The 17,348-nt window shown below is 45.8% G+C and overlaps 1 protein-coding gene across 1 annotated transcript in view; it reads right to left on the bottom strand.

The window, feature by feature from the left end:
* Positions 1-17,348, bottom strand: part of LOC149869243 (lipoxygenase homology domain-containing protein 1-like) — a 270,001-nt gene that overhangs the window by 236,736 nt on the left and 15,917 nt on the right. The window contains exon 3 of the mRNA XM_090037326.1: positions 1,468-1,631. Coding sequence (XP_089893452.1) covers positions 1,468-1,631 — 164 coding nt within the window. The remainder of the gene's footprint in view (positions 1-1,467; positions 1,632-17,348) is intronic.

Raw genomic sequence — 17,348 nt, 5'->3', positions numbered from 1 at the left:
ACACACATATGGGTCCTTATAGGGGGCAGTGGTAGGCCCCCCAACATCACATCTGCCCCAGGCCCCATAAACCCTCTGGGTGCCCTTGCTGGTAGATGGAACTACCGGTATTCTGTCTCTCACCCTCTCACACTCTCCAGCTGTCAGGGCACACAAATTGGTTGTGGGATGCAGGAGGCTACAGATATCAGTGAAGGAAGGAAGGGTCCTGGGCAGGCATAACTCAAATCCAGTTATAGCTGTAAAATCTTTATTAACTTAAATGCAGCTGCAAGGATTTCACAGAGGTATTTCTAAGAGCAACTGCTTGATTTCAGATTTAAAGTGTTGAAAACTAATCCCAAATTAATTATAAGTTTTCATGTATGAAATCTCATTATTGGAGGGTAATCTTAAATTTGTCCCATCCCCCCACCACCACTGCAGCAGGGAAAACAGAAGCCTGAGCCCAGTCCTTCGTATCTTGTCCCATGCTGCCTCCCCCCACCACCACTTGCCCCGCTACTGCCTGCCCCTCTCACCACAATGCCTGCTATCCCCAACCACCTGCACTCCCCATACGTGTGCCGTCCAGTGCCTGCACCCCCTTGGAACTGCCTGGCTCCACACTAGTGCCTTCCCCCTACTTGCTTGGCCTCCTGCTGCTTGCTCCTCCTTGCCACTGCTTATCCTCAGTCACAGCTCCAACACCAGCTCAAGCCCAGGGCACAGACCACATACTGGGCTCCAGCCCCTGCCCAGATCAGCAGTAGTAGTTGTGGCAGTGGCACTGACAGCTCCAGCCCTGGTCCCATGACCAGGTCGGAGCTGGGGCAAGGGCTGGAGCTGCCACAACTGCTGCTGGGCTAGACATGGGCAGAGCCAAGATGTGCTTCTTGCCCTGGGCTAGAGCAGGACTGCAGCCACAGTGGAGGGCAAGCAACAGGGGGAGGAGGGCAGAGGTGGCAAGGAGAATGCAATAGGAAGCAAGTGGTATGGAGGAGCAAGGAGGGGGAGACAAAGGTAGGTGGGGGACAGGCAGGAGAAAGAGGCAGCATCGGCCAGAGGCAGGTGGGGCAGCAACTGTGGCTCCAACACTGACCCCAAACCTAGGTTGGGGCCAGAGCTGAAGCCAGAGCTAGAGAACTACAGCCACAGCAGTCACTTTTTCCCCCATCCTCTCAGCCTTGTACTCAAATTCAAGACAAGGGGCTTGTTTCCCACCATGCTGAATGAAAAAAACAACTCATTTTGGATTCCAGTAAATATGGTACTTTATCATTTACTTATTTGGGTCTAGATAAAGGAATTGATCATATCTCCTAAAGAAATATGAATGTGATGCATTTAACTGGCTTTTAGAAAAAATAGCATTTCTTGTTTCCACGGCACAAAAACTGACTACCCTTCTAACCACATAACTTTATACATTTTATGTAGTTTGATAGGACACCATGGACAATAGTGTGATGATTTTTTATTACTTACAGTGAAGATGTCTTCATTTCCCCTCTGAAAGAGCTTCCCTCCATCTCCATAAAGAAAAATGGGTCCTGAATTACTGCGATCCCCATACAATGTAATATAAACCTTTGAGCTGGTCCCTGCTGATTGCATATCACTGGTAAGGATTGACACTTTCCATTTCCCAGCTATAAAATGATAAAAAAAGACCGATAAAATTACTTGAACCTCAGCAAGATTTGTTTCAGCAATTAGAATTGCAAATAATGTCACACAAATATGTGTATGCATATGTATATATGCTCCATTAAAAAAAACTACAATCAAGTTGTATCACATCTTTAATTCTTCCTCTTGTGCATAAGTCGCATGATAATATATTAATTAATGTGAATACACTATCCCACAAATTATGACTATAGCATTATGTAAAACCTTCTGTTACCTTAGATATACAATGTAAACTCTTAAACTACTCTCACTGTTGAAAGTCTACTATTACTACCTCTTTATTGACAGAGGCTTTTTTAATGGAGTTTAGGCTCCATTTACCTAAAATAGGAGCTAGGTTCCTTAATGCCTTAAAATCTAGGTTTTAATCTTCTTATGTAGGTTCTCTTCAGCCTATAGCATTTATTTTATAATTTAGCCTGCAACTCTGCACAAGAACTTCGTGATCTATTCCTTTAAGAAGGGGCAGCCAGTCATGCTTAGGAAATTCAGCTCTGGGGCATCTGAGAAAGTTTTAAAAGCCCCCAAAAGAGAAAGCAAGGGAGAGAGAAGTAGGCTGTAAGGAGTAGCCAGTGTGGAAAGCAGCTCTTCTCCTAATATCTAGAGAGGCTAGAGGATGTTGGTTTGTTTTGTGTAAAATAGATCTATCTGAGGAACTCAGAGCTAACTCTCCTGAAAACTGCAACAGGGTTCACAACCTGCTTACAGGAAGCTAACTATGAGAAAACTCTCTCCTAAAGGAGCCCTGCAACCTTGGCAAAAGCTCAGACCAAGTCTTTGTAGCCTTTGTGGCATCACTGCCAGCCCTTGCTGGGATACTGTAAAGGAATCACCTTTGCAAGAACAGGCAAAGGTGTGAGGACTCCACAGAACCGGTGTGGCTATGAGCTGCCAGGAAGTTCAGCCCCCAGCAGTCCCATGGAAGTTACCTGGAAAAGATGTCTCTGTCCTAAAGAGTGCTGCGTTAAGGAAGGCTTTGGGGCAACTGGTCAGGGAAGGGGAAGTCACAGAAACAAGGCTCCACTCACATCCTACCACTTCCAACTCTTGGCTTGAAGGATGCTGCAGGTATTGCTATTTTGGGAAGGTATTGCAAATGAGAAATTCTTGCACCCTTCAGAAATCACTGGCACCCTTCCATCATTGTGGGCCCACATAAAGGTCAGACACCTAGCCCACAGTAAGCTGTGTGTGATATAAAATACAACTTTGCACTATTTAAACACCATGACATAAATAACTGGAAACTGTGTAGGTGATAATCTACCATATTTGCTCCAATGTAAAATGATCCCTCCCCCCACCGCCAGCCCCAGTCAGCATGCAGGAAGCCCTTTGTCTTATATTTGCATAATAAATAGATGGGGAAAAAGTAGCTACTACGGCTCTAACTCCAGCCCTGAGCCCATGTTGAGGCCAGAGTCACACCCACAGCAGCCTCCTGCCCTGCTTCCTGTCCCCCTTCCCCAAACCTGTTAGGCACAGCTCCGGTTGGACTGGGGCTGAGGTCTCTCCCAGGCACACTTTCCCCTGCCTGGCCAAGCAGCAGTGCTGCCACTGCTATATTGTCTACCTAACCAATGAACAGCACTGACACTGCTGCATGGCCAGGCAAGCCTGAGTTTCCAGATGCTGTGCTCCAGGGTGAAGCTATGGAGAAGCATTTGACAATAAGGTTGTGGGTGGAGAGAGGAAAAGAGGCAGAGCCTGGGGAGCTTGGGGAGGGGAAGAGGCAGAGACTGAAGGGAGTGGAGGGGGTTCGTGCAGGTGCCAGGGGAGCAGGAAGGCTGCAAGAGAAAGAAATGAGGGGAGAAGAGGGCAAGGGGGCCATCTCATTCCCCCTGCCACCTGAACCCTCCTCCCCCCATCCACTGCTTTCCATGCTGTAGCAGTGCTGGGGGCAGAATTCAAGACAACCATCCAATACTTAGATTCTATACCTAGAAAATTACAACAAATTTACAAATTTTCCATAAATAGAATCTAATTATTGGAGGGTTGCCTTAGACTCAGAATTGTCTTATATTCAAGTATACATGGTATTTTAAAAGACTGGAGACTGGAGAAAACGGAGTATTTGGTAACTTCCTTGGGGTCAATTAAATAAAGATTATACATGTTGGTATGTGCTGTGTCTTCTGTTATTTATCATGTTTTCAACCTACACTGGAACATCTCTTGCTTTATGGCCTTGGAGTTAAGGGTGAAAGGGTCTCACTCATTTTCACATCGAGACCTGAGCTAGAATATCAATATGAGAACTAATGCATTAAGCTCAAATGAAGGAGCATTACCAATCAGGCTGCATTTCTCACACAAAATGCTATGTTCAAAATGAAGTACTATCTCTTTGCAGAAGTCTGAAACAATGATTAGGAAAGGATGATGATTTGGCAATGATTTGGCAGCCCAATAAGGAACGTATTGTTGTGAGTCCTGTCTTGAGTCTTGGGTACCAGTCCTAAGTTCCAGTGCTATTTATGTATTTCATCCAATAACTATTTAATGCAAATGTATAAACAGTTCTAGGGGCCAGACTCCCTGTTCCCAGGACTATAGAGCTGGACTTCTTCCCTGCTGTCCTTTCTTTCATGGCTACCCTGTGGGTCAGTGAAAAAAGCAAAGGATGCCCTCACCACAAAGGATGCCCATTCTATAGAAGAGGTGAGGATACTGTTCTCGCCCCATCAAGCTGAGGCTGTTCTACAACCCATGTTTCCCACTTCTTGGCTAAATGCGCTCACTACTGTGCTATTGGTAAAGGTAAATGGGCCTTCATGCTCTTCCATTAGAAATTTTGTGTATCCCAATAGAACTTAGGCAGGTTTCAAAAGCTAACCGGCACAACTCATTCAAAACAGTAAAAGTACATTTTCAAATGCCTTGGTCTATTCTTGCCTAGATGCTAGAACACACAGATCCATGCCCAAATGTGTGGGCCTTTACACATCTTTTTATTTTGGTGGGACTTCGCTGCATCATACATCAGAGTAACGGCACATAAAAAGTCCAACTTAAAAGCAGCCAGTACACACAAATCACTTTTTGATTCCAGGCTTATGTGTTTCTGGCACTCAATAATACCTTTGTTCTATGTCAGTGCATTTCAAACAAACCTCTGCTTTGAGACAATGGTGTTGTATATCAATGGTATAAAAACATTAATGATAGTAGGAAGAACCAAAGTGAGACTGAACCAGCTTTGAGACAAACATCAACAACACAATAAGAGAGGAACATGTCTCCTTTATTCTCCTGCTGGCTGTGCCTCTGTTGTAAGCTCCCCTTCATGAGAGCCAATAATTGTCTAAATTCCTAATGTAAATGACAAAACAAACTGTACCTATTACATGAAGCTTGGTTAAATGGATAGAAACTAGGTACTCACAGGGAAGAAATCTTCCCTTTGCCACTGACTGACTGTAGACCTGAGCCATAACTGCCTAGTCAAAATGTTTGACAAGGGGATTGATTGCTGGCACTTCACACTTATGGATGCAGGCCTCACAACTCATTTGCCACTCTTCCCTTCCTCAATTTTGTCTTAATTTTCTCTATCCCCATCCCAACTCCAAGCATTGCTCTACATCCGTGATGTCCAACCTTTTCACTCCACAGGCCAAATGAGTGTCTCCAGGTCCATCCATGGGTCTGTAGGCCAAATCCAAAGTATAGTGCTGGTCCAGGAGGGTCCTGATTCAACTACATGGAGCTGGGAAATTTGGCAGTGGGAGAGTGGTAGCAATGTTAATTGCCACCAATGCCAAATTTCTGGACCTGTGGGGAGCCCTGAAGGCTAGTGACATGGCTCCTTAGACTGGATCTGGCTGGTGGGCTGGGGCTTGAGTTCTATATCATGTCTTTGCACACATCCCTGCATCCCTCCATGGACTGCTTTAGTGTACAACAAAACACATTTGTTTAGCATCATTCAGGGTGCATCTACATGAGATGCTAACTGCACAGCAGCCCAATAACACTGAGCAGCAGCGTGGCAGGCAAAACCCATGCTAATGCCCTATTGCACAACAGTATTAGGCTACTGCACAGTTAGCATCCAAAAAAACCCATGCACTGGTACTACTGCACAGTAGTGCAAATTACCGCACATTGATTTAGTACTTGGTTATCCAGCAACTATAGCACATGAATAAATGTGTAGACTCACCCACTGGGTCTTCTGAAGCTGTTGTTTTGGGCTGTTGATTTCACTTTGACCAGAAACACCATTTCAATGCTGGTAATAACTTTTTACTTTCTCTTAGGATAGTATAGCTAACCTATTTGAATGAATTCATTGTTTTCAATTATTTCATTTTTGTCACGCTATTCATCTTACGACAGTGCTCTGAGATTAAGTTAATTGTTAAGTTCTCTGAGAGTCGTGTTCTGAAAATGTTAAAATAAATTGTAATATGACAGGCAGAACATGAAAGAAACTATATCATTTAAGCACTCTCATATTTGTACAGGGGCTATGTGCCTATTACAAAATATTTACACTGAAACCTCACATTCAATAACTTTTTAAAGAGATGCTTGAACTAGATACCAAAAATGTCTTCAGAAGTACACTGTGAGTGTGTATGCCAATTGCTGTGCCAAGGACTTTCTAAATAATTATATGATCATTATTAAATTATAAAGTAAGTTGCTGAATGGGCACTCTTGTTATCAGGTTAAAGTCTCAGAACTTCCCAGAACAGTGAGAGTTTGAACACAGTTAAGACAGTGAGGAATACATTAAAGTTGCTGAACCTAGGACAAAATCCTGCATGTTTCTTTCCGAAGTGCAGATAGGTCCTGATTTGAAAGGCTGAAAAAATTAAAAAACAGCCAACAGCACAGAAACTAGATGAGAAGCCGCCAGAGGAAAGTGGGGACCAGGAGTAAACAGAATTACAGTCTGCAGCAGTAGAGGAGAGAGTGATCTAAATTAAAAACTGAAGTAATCTACTTTCACTTGGTCTGAATTCAGCTCAGAGTGAAGTTACACATTACATGTATGCCATACTAAATCTGGGGAATATTAAGCAATCTTAAAGCTAGAATATGCTATGAACATGTTAATATTATTTCTTGCCTGCACAGCTCTGACTTGGCTATGGTGCCTGGGCTCTATCTCTACTCTGAGGGAAGAGGGAGCTGAGAGCAGTGCATCCTTGGATGCTGGAGGACAGCAAATAGCTCATTTCATCTCTAGAGCAGACTGAAGTTACTCTAACACAAGCTAGGTGTAACAGCCCAGAGTTAACCTTACTTGAAGTGACATCACTTTGAGACACTCAGGGCATGTCCCTATGTGCAAGGGTATGCGCTTGCGGCAGCAGAAAAAATCACGGCACAAATTTGTGCTGTTCCTTTTTGCCACTGTTCATGCCCCTACACATGTGCTTTGGTGCAAGACAAAGTGCCCCACTTTAGGGAACTGCTGGTTTCCTGTTCCTCCTGACTCCCAGCATGCTGGAGGAGTCAGAGCAGAACTAAAGGAAGGGAGACACTGGCTTCCAGCAGCCAGAACATCTCCCAGGAGGACTGAGCCTCCATGGCTGTTGGTGCATGCTCCTATGACATGTGCAATGCCACTTTTTTTGCAGCTTTTTTTTTTTTTGGCGAGGGGGCTACTGTGAGTACCCGGTAGCAAATTTTGCCTCAACACTTGCCATTTGCAGCATGGTAATGTGCCGGGCGTGTGGTTTGTGGCACTGCAAAGAGGTTTAAGCAACCACAAACCATGTGTGCCTGCATGTTTGGATCCGGCCCAGAGGGCACTTAGCATGAGTTAATGAGCTTTAACATGCAGAAGTTCACTGCATTTTAAGTGCTCTTAGTATGGGCTAAGTGTAACATGTAACCTCACCCTCAGTGTTTCTACTCCAGCATTCTTATATTATCAAAACTACTGTCCTTCCTGTAATTGGTTACTGTGCATTAAGTTTAGTATCTGTAATAACAGGTATTAACTCAATGTGCAGTATCTAGCACTACTGCTCAGGAGCACTGGCACATGCCCTTTTGGTGACACTAATGCACAGTAGACTAATTCTACTACATTTGTGCAATGGCACAGTTTTTGCCATGATGCATTAATGCACAGCAGAATTAGTCTCCTGCACATTTAGCATCTCACGTAGATGCACCCTGTGAGCAGCAACTGATGAAAGTCATTCAGTCATTACAGCTCTCCCCACCCTTGCATTCTGCTATAAGTTATAAGCATTAAGCTGGCAACACACAACTCAGGTTATACATGTGTACCTAACACATCTTACTTCAGTCTCTAAAGGGTAGAAAAGCATTGTTTTCATTAAGTAATCTCAATTCTTACCATGGATTAATATGGTAATTGTACTAATGCTATTTGATAATATCAGTGCTATAAAAGTTAAAGAACTTGCTTAAGAATGATAAGTTAGGCAATTAAATGGCATTGGTTCCTTTTGACTTATTCATAAGAGTAAGGGGAAATGTGCCTTTGTGAATTGGAAAGTGAAAACTGATAAATTATAGTGAACTGGTCCTTCATGCAGAAAAAAACTCTGTGCTCTCAAAATGAAAAACAGAACATTTCTGGGAAATTAGTCATTGTTCATTAGCTCTGGATTACATTACTTCCAGTTTTATATGCACAGAACCATCTCATCCATCCATATACAATATCTCCAAATTATCACAAAATATAGTAGCTCCCACTCTAATATGATACATTCAAAAGAAAGATGAAAGATGAATCAAAATCTTTCAAACTGACATTTTCTAGGTTTTGTATCTGGACAAAGGTGAAAACTATTCAGCCATTCTTCAGTACAAAGCAACTATCGAATATCCAATTCTTTCAAGTTTAGGGCTGTTACCAAAAAAAAAAAAAATCACTTCCTGGAAGTAGCAAACATTGGGGAATTGGACAATTTTTTCTGAAATATTGGAGACAGTTTTCAATGACCAAAGCCAAACATTTAAAATGGCACATGTTATGTAATCTTAACTAAAGTGACTGCAGATGTTCCCTCGATTGATGGTTACATGTTAATTGCTTACCAAAATATAAATAAATTAGAAGTCATGGCACTAAGTTGCTCCCAACCTCATCCAGCCCTACACCACCTGCCTGCAGCAGCCAAGGAGAGCTGGAGGCTCTGGCCACAGCTACTTGTGACCAGGGGCTCTCTTTAAAAGCCAGCCTTGTGCAGTGCTCCCCAGCCACCTGAGTTTGTGGCTGTAGAGCCTACCATGTGATGGCTGCTGCCCCCCCCTGCCAGGCCCCCTGCCAGGCCCAGGAATTGACAGCTCACACCCCGGGCTCCTGCTTGTCACCTTGCTCACCATGCTTCACTGCCACACTGACTGCCACCTGTCCCAAGTCAATCTCAGCCCTGCCTGCCCCCGGTCCTATCCAGGCACATGGCCAGGCTTACCACTGTGTCTGAGGCCCCCTGCCCCCATGCTAATGCCACCCAGCCCCTGAACTGCCACCTAGACCCTGGCAGGGAAACCAATGACATGCACATGGATATCACCACTAGTGCCATCCATGAGCTCCTGGGGCTCCAGGCCCACCATCTGTGGGCCTGTCCTGTCAGCCAGACTGGTGGCTGCATCCAGTGCACCTGGGATAATGAACAGTGGCTGGAGTCCTTTTGGATGACCTGGACCACCTTCCAGGAGTTCCTCAATCAGCTCTGCCTACACCTACAGTGGCAGGCCACCACCATGTGTCTGCCCTTCCCTGTGAAGGCCCAGCTGGCCATTGCCCTGCTCAAGCTGGCCACACCTGCCAGTCTCCACTATGTCAACCAGCTCTTCAGCATGGGCACAGCAACTGCCAGGAAGGTCATCCTGGAGGTCTGCAGAACACTCCAGGACATGATGCGGCACACCATGCTCCAGGTACACAACCCCCTGTGAACTCCACCCTGCCAGCCCTGAGGGAAAGCAGATACTTTGGGCTTTGAACCTCCAACTGGTTGAGATGGCGGTCCTACCCCTCCTCATCAGGGATGTCACTTACCTGCTCATGTGGTCTACACCAGCCAGCCAAACCCCACCAGGCATATTTCAACAGGTGAATGGGCCAGACCCATACACTGGTGGAGTGCACCTTTGGCCACTTGAAGGGATGCTGGCACACCCTCACCACCCACCTCAAGGTCACAGAGGCCAACATCTTTCAGGTCATCATTGTCATCTGTGTGCTACATAACATCTGCAAGGCCTGGGGTGGGGGGAGCTCTTCTATAAGGCTTGGGTGGAGAAGGCACATCAGGCAGAGAACACCTGGCAGTGGGAGTGCCAGCTGTAGCACCAGTGACAGTGATGGGCCTCCCACCTCAACCAAGGCCCCAGGTGAGCTGTACACCTGGCAGCAGGGTCCAGGGCACCGGGTGTGAGAGATGCAGGCAAACGACCTGCTCCTGCACTCCCCTCTGTAGGCCACCTGGATGGCCAGCCATGGACCCGAGCCCCACCATCCACCCCCAGCACCATGCTCACTGTGGACAGTTTTCTGGAAAGTACTTTATTCCCCTCCACAAACACAGACCCTGTCCCACCCTCCCTTCTGAACAGATCCCATCCCCACTCTCTCCTGAACCACAGAGGCCCTCCCTCACCTCCAACCCACAGGGCCCCTTCAACCCACTGACCTGCAGAACCCCACCACCAACCACTCCATGCACCACCAATAAAGCATTCTCTTCCCTGTGCAGAGTATGTACAGTGCTCTGTGTACCATCCTGGGGTGGGGGATAGTGGGGTGGGAGTGCCTGGGGTGGACAGGAGGGACAGGTGCCCAGCTCCCTGGCCTCTGGCCACAGCCCCATAGGTGCATACACCTCAGTGAGAATGGGAAGTGGGGGGCTTGCCCATGGATGGAAGTAGCTGCTGCTCTGCTGGCATGGGTAGCCCCTAATCCTGCAGTAGTGCCAGCAGGGGCCATGCAGACTGCTCATCCCACTGCAGGCACCCCTGGTCAGGAGCCACATGGAGCTGGGATGAACAGCGGGGGGAACATAGGCAGCGGGGCCAGCTGGTGGGAGACCCAGGGCAGGTGCTAGGGCAAGGGAACCTGACCACAGGAGGTGCTACTACACCTCAGCCCAAGCCCACTAGGGGGCTTATGGCTGTATGGCAGGCAGCTGCCAGGGGGCAGGTGGGGCTGGGGCCAGGGGCAGAGCAGTGGGTGGGATGAAGGTGACTGCCAGGGCCAGAATTGTGTCCAGCACCCAGCAGTCCTCCTCCATCACCTCCACTGCCCTGGCTAGCACAGCAGCCTGCTGCTCCTGGGCCTCTACCATCTTCTTGAGAAGGGCATGTCCCTCTCCACAAGGGCCAGAAGTCTCTCCCAGAATGCCTCATGGACCAAAGGGTGCCTGAGCCACTACACCCTGCTTCTGGTGATCACCATGGTGTCCCAGATGCACCTGAGAATCTGGTGTGGGACCCTGAGGTTTGACAGTGCAACAAGCAAGCCTGCTCTGCCTTGCAATGCGCACTGCCACCTGAAGGGGGTACCTATGGCTACAGTACACATTCCTGCCCCCCACAGGTAAGGATAACATCACCACCAGCATTGATACATTTCTCCACATGTGAGAGGCCTGTACCTGCATAGCTGAGGGGGCACTGGCTGCTCAGTAATTTTTGGACTGCTTCCTGCCTCCCTGTGTGCAGTGGGAGGGAACTCCAGGGACCAGGGAGAGGTCCCTGCCAAGGCCAGGCAGAGAGGGTGGGGAGAGGAAGTGGCAGGGGAGGGGGCGGCCTATGTCCCAGTGTGGGGCTTACCAGATAGGTGTGGCAGGTGTCCCCGGGGGCCCAAGTCTGTCCCCACTGGCAGTGATGAGGTGCTGCTCCCAACAGCATCGTGGGGTGCAGGGGTGCGGTGCCTGGCTGGCCAGGTAGGGCCCCCCCTCTGGTGAGGTGTTGGAGCTTGTGAGGGCAAATAGTGCCATTCCCAGACTGGCCTCCTGGGCAGGGCTGTGCACGAAGAACTAGTGGGGCAAGGGCTAGTTCCCTGGGCCCTAGTTCTCTGGGCCTGGTGGATGATGCTAGGGGCAGAGACCACAGCGGGATGGATTCATGGTGCCCTGAGGGGCCCTCCCCTGCTGATGTCTCATCATCACTGCCAAGCTGTGGTAGAGGCTCTGGCAAGCCACCTGTGCTGGAGAACATGGTGCGATTCCACCCAGGGTCCCAGGGTGCGAGGATGTGGTCCAGCTGCCGCATAAAAGGCATGGTCTTGTGGGCAGACCCCAACCAGTGATTGTGGTCAGTGACATGGATCCACTGTGCCCTCAGGGCCTTGATTTTTATGCAGCACTGGTATACCAACTGGTCATGCCCATGCTCCTGCATGTGGGCTGCCAGGCCCTCATAGATGGGGGCACTGGAGGGTCTGCCCTGAGTGAACTGGCTCTTTAGCTTAGTCTCACTCCACAGTACTACAAGGTCTGCAGTATTATCCTGGGATGAGTTAGGCCCCTGAGAGATAGTGTGGGGCTCCCTCGATGGTCCTCGGGGGTTGTGGGCAAGAGCCTGGTCCTGAGCAGGTGCCTGCAGTGCACAGTGCAAAAGCACAGCATGGCACAGGCAGGCAGGCAGTGGGACTGGGCTAGGAGCCAGTGCAAGGGACTGTGCAAGCTTCTGTGGCTGGCCCCGAGCCACTGCTTCAAGACCCAGTGGCCAGAGGCAGGCAGCAGGTGGCATAGCCCCTCAGGGTCCCCACAGAGTTTTAAAGGGCAGGTTGGGGCAGGCAAAGAGCCACACCAGCCCCAGGGCTAGAGAAGCTCCAAGCCTCATGGCCCTGGGGATAGCTCAAGGGTGGCCTCCTGGTGGTGGGGCTGACCAGGAGCAAATTTGCTCCAATTGGTGTTTATACGTGCACCGCTGTATGGTTACTACGGCACAGTTAATTTGCTACCTGCATTTGCAAATTGGTTAATGCTTTATACTAATTTAGTGTATTGGTAATGCTTTAGACTAATTTAGTGCATAGTGAGCACCTGCGCAGATATACACAGTGACACTTTACTGTGCAGTCAATTAGTCAACTGTGCGGTAAAGCATCTCACGTAGACATGCCCCTTGTAAATCATCTGTTGCAAGTTAGTTGTTTTCTTCTTTTCCTTTCTGCAGTGAACATACAGATTAATTGAAAATGTCCTTTATCTAACAAGCTCCAGTGCTGGTCATAATTTGTATCAGAATAGTGTAATGTGGGATGTAATGTATGGATATTTTAATCATTTATATAAATGTCTAATCTTTTTCCAAGCCTGCTGAGCAATTGTTGTTTATATCAAATATATTGCAATGAGATTCATGGTTTAATGACTTGTATAAAATAAATAATTTCAAGTTCACTGGATGCTCTGTTCTTCTTACACTATGAGAAAGGGTCAATAGAAATATGCCATTTTCCTTCTTAAAATACTAGTCACTATTTTGTGCATGTTTATCATGTCCCTTCTCATCTGCAACCTTCACGAAATAAACAGTCCCCTTCTTGTTAAATATGCTCATATTGAAGCTTTTCCATACCTCTAATCATTTTTACAGCACTCATCTGAGCTCTTCTAGGTTATGTTTTAGGCTCTGGAAGGAAAGCAGAACACTAGAAGTCCTGTATCCTGTTCCTGGCTCTTCTCCTGATGCATGGCTTTGGACAATAACTTTAATCTCTTTCTGTTTATCTAATAATTAGGCAAAAATACTCCAACTCTAATAATTAGGATATTATAGGTCCTCTATCCACACAAGATGGGGTTGTGGGCCTTAATTAAATGTTGGTAAAGCTCTCTGAGATGAAATGTTCCACCACAGTTAAAGTTCTAAATATTATTTTAAATATTCTGGGTGAGAAATTCTATAGTGACAAGTGAGGGGCTCAGAAAACGGGATTAAGAAAACATGGGCATTTGCAGGAGACCAGTCCTCAGAGAGGTCTCAGGAAGTCTGACTTGTTCATTGCTTGGGGGTTGTCGAGATGCAGTTTACAGTTTGCAGTTTGGCTTAGGGCTCTGTGTTATGGACCGGAACTGAAGCCTGAAGGAAGATACTCTGCCCTGTTCACAGCCGATCAACAGTAAACTGACAAGCCTAAACAAGGGGGCAGGATGACCTTCAGAAAAAGGCTTAAAAACCAAGCAGCCAGGCATTACAGGAGCAAGCAAATACAGGGGGTTAAGAGGAAGCAGGAACCAAGACTTTGCATTTGAGCTCATAGGGAAAGTTTAAGGAGAATTTTAGGGCCTTGTTTTCCTTTAATAGTAGAGATTACTGGAGCAGCAGTGAACATATCCAAAGAGTGGAGGAAACAATGAAGAAGTCTAGATGAAGAAACTGCAAGATGCACGTATCTTTGAGGGAGTGTCTTACTCAAGCTATATATGTGTGGATTGTTGTTGTAATTATACTTGGGGAAGAGAAGATCCAGGGATCAGAAATGCAGCTGAGGGGACAATGGGGCTTAGAAAGGAGTCTAAAAGGACTGAAGTAAGAAGGCTTCATGGACAGCTCAGGATTTACAGACACCATCACATACAAGAGAGTCTGCAGCATAGAGTGCCAGACAAAAAGAATGACCCATGCAAGTATATAACAATTAACAAAACAGAGGGAGAGCCCTGGTAGAACTGAGGTATCGTTTCACTTCACTGGCCGATGACAAGGAGGAAGGGAAGGGATTCTACAAAAGAGTAAAAAGATGACGGGTCAGAGACTGGAAACCAAAAAAAGGAATGATGACCTCCTGAGGTCCCTTCTAATCCTAATTTTCTATGATTTGATGATTCTGACTGAGAAGACACAGGAGCCAAGTTACATAGAAAGCTGATGTCATTCATATGGGTATATTAAGTAACTCAGGCTGTCCCTGCTAGGAGACTTCATCTCCTGTAATCCTCATGTTATTTTGTCACCAGGTTCAGATGCAGCATGTGGATAAGTGGCAAAGTGATAAAACCAAGAAAATGTATCTGTATGATGATAAACATGATATGAAAAGATTTTAAGACTCACTAAAAACAGTCTACAGCCCCTTGCCTGGTGACTATATGCTAGGAATCAGCAATGATGGTTCCAGCCTGGTGACTGATAAAACACAGCTTCTGGACAGAAGGGATAATCATTTTGAAATCTGTTGAATCACCAGGTCAGCTTAGAAAATTAGATCACATGCCAGTTATCACAAACTGCACAAACTGCAGTTGTGGAGTCTCTTGTTGAAGAACTTTCATTTCCAAAGACTATGTAGGCAATAAAATTCCTCTCCAGTGGCAGGACATCAGGTTCTAACACAAGTACTATTGAGATATACCAAACTGGAGGACTATACTTAGCTCAGATACCAACAATTTTTTTTCCAGATTATGTGGTAAAAGGGAAACAATCCATGAGAATTCAAAGACCCGTCCATCTGTTCAAACACAATGTCTACAACGATCACAAAGGATTTTTTCTGCTTGTTGTTGCAGGAAAGTACTTGTTTGGATTATACTGAATTTTTACATCAGGCATATTACCAATAATTTCTTGTGAATTTATGGAAGTTAGAAATATTGATATGAGTTTTTCCACCAGGTGGCTTCAGGAAAAATTTTCAGAATGAAGTCTAGATTTCTGTTGAGCCTTTACCGACCTCATGGGCCATGTCTATGTGAGCATGGATGTTTGTTTCTCTGAGGACAGCTAGCAGCAGGACACCTTGTGGTGCTACTACTTGTCCCTGGGGAATGCCTGTGCCATGTGCTCTCTGGTGGGGTAGGGGAGGCTGGGCCAGTACTGAGCTAGTCCCAGCAGCCTTTACCTGGAGTCCTGGGGCTGAAGCAGTGGTGATCCTGCTGCTCAGAGCATGGCTGGCAGCCAGAGTGTGGCTCCAGCTGGCCAGGATCTTCTGGGGTCAACACCCTCCACCGTCCCACCCGCCCCACCTGGTGCTGCTACCTTGCAGTGCAGAGAACACCCGAATGCACAGCCACGCTCATCTGTACCAAGCCACAAAGGCTTCTGATGTAGAAAACAGGAACATCCCTTCGAAAATATTGGTATTAGCCAACGTAAGTTGTTCAGAAAACTTCATCCAATTGATGGTGTTGCCAGCCCCGGCCTTTTGCAATGGGCTAAACCAGAAGGCCCCAAAGCCTGTTTCTAAGTGACCCATTTTGAAGTATGGTTAAACTGATACACAAGATGTGGAGAGTGGCTGGAGCATGTTAATTAGCATGCTTCAGCAGACTCAATTAATTGATTAATCAAGTCTGCTCCAATATGCTGCAATTACAGTGCGTTGGAGGAGCCTCCCCTCACATGTACAGTTACCCTAAGGCTAGAAATAAACATCACCAAACAATCAGATCACCTGTGCTAGAATGTGTCCCAGCAAAACTGATCCACGTCACCAGGTGAAAATTATCGCTCAGGAATCTCGGGAACATGTCTCTGTAACTGGGGAAACCCTGGCTTACCTTGCTTACAGAAATATGCACTGGAGACTGCACCAGAGCAAGTTCAACTCTTCTGGTCCTCCAGGTTAGGAGTTTCACATCTTATGAAAAAGCTAATGTTATGAAACCAAGACTAAAGTCTTGAACAAATGTGAAATTTGCAACTTGGAACGTTAGGAGTTTATATACATCTGGAGTTTTAAACTACCAATTAGCAGAGATGAAGCAACGTAAAATGAACATTGGTGTCCAGCTAATAGGTAAGAGGGCCTGGATGCAGAGATTTTTTTAGGACACAGTAACAAAAAATAAAAACATTTTTCAGGGGAAGACACGACATTGATCGATATAAATCCATCCAAAATATGCCATATTTTCTGTAATATTTTCTATTATGCCTTTTCCATATCTTAATGTTTTATTTCCTATCCACAATGCTTCTCCAGCTCTTTTTCAGCTTATTTCAAGAGCTAAGTAATATGTATGGGTAATTCAGATTGTTCTTATCAGTTTTATTCCTTTGGCCTTCATCAAGACTAAATTTCATCTGCATTATGCTGCCCAGTCAACTAGATTTGTTATGTCTTTCTGCAACTCCTTAAAGTTTTCATGAGTCACAATTAATCAAAATTAATAATATACTTTTTCTTCAGATCTTGAGCCCTCACTAGTCATTCCTTTCTTGAAATGATTAGTAAACATACAGAACACTTTATAAGATACCACTAAGAACTATTTGCCATGCACCATTTAGTCCTTTTTGAGTTAATCCCCAGGCCCATGGACACTGGTGACAAAATTTCCATTGAATTCAGTGTCCCAGAATTTCACCCCTTCTTTTTTTTTTTTCTGGGGTATTTTAAGTGGTGGGTTATGGTTTGGGGGTTTGGGGGAGGAGGGAGAGTTGCTAGTTTTCTCGGATCTATAAGCTTCCTCACAAACTTGTAAAAATCCAAAGGAAAAAAAAGATGATTAGGTGGTATAAATAGGGAAGAATGTGATGAAGGATTAAACAGTGAAAAGGTTATTGGATTGCTTAACTGTTCAATTTTATTATTTATACATTTTAGAAGTGTAGAAGTTTTGCAGAGAAAATGAAAAGTTTATTTTGTAATATTAGTTAGGTTGCACTGAAATATACTTCGAAATGTAACTTTTACACTTTTTTTCTTTGTGAATTAAGATGTAAATGGATGAAAAATAACACTATTCTAAAGGGGGAAAAGTGTGAAGATT

Source organism: Crocodylus siamensis, chromosome 3, assembly GCF_052110815.1.
Source record: "Crocodylus siamensis isolate JL-2025a chromosome 3, ASM5211081v1, whole genome shotgun sequence".
Taxonomy (NCBI): Eukaryota; Metazoa; Chordata; order Crocodylia; family Crocodylidae; genus Crocodylus; species Crocodylus siamensis.
Note: the sequence above shows the minus strand (reverse complement) of the source record. Positions and strands in the feature narration are given on the sequence as shown.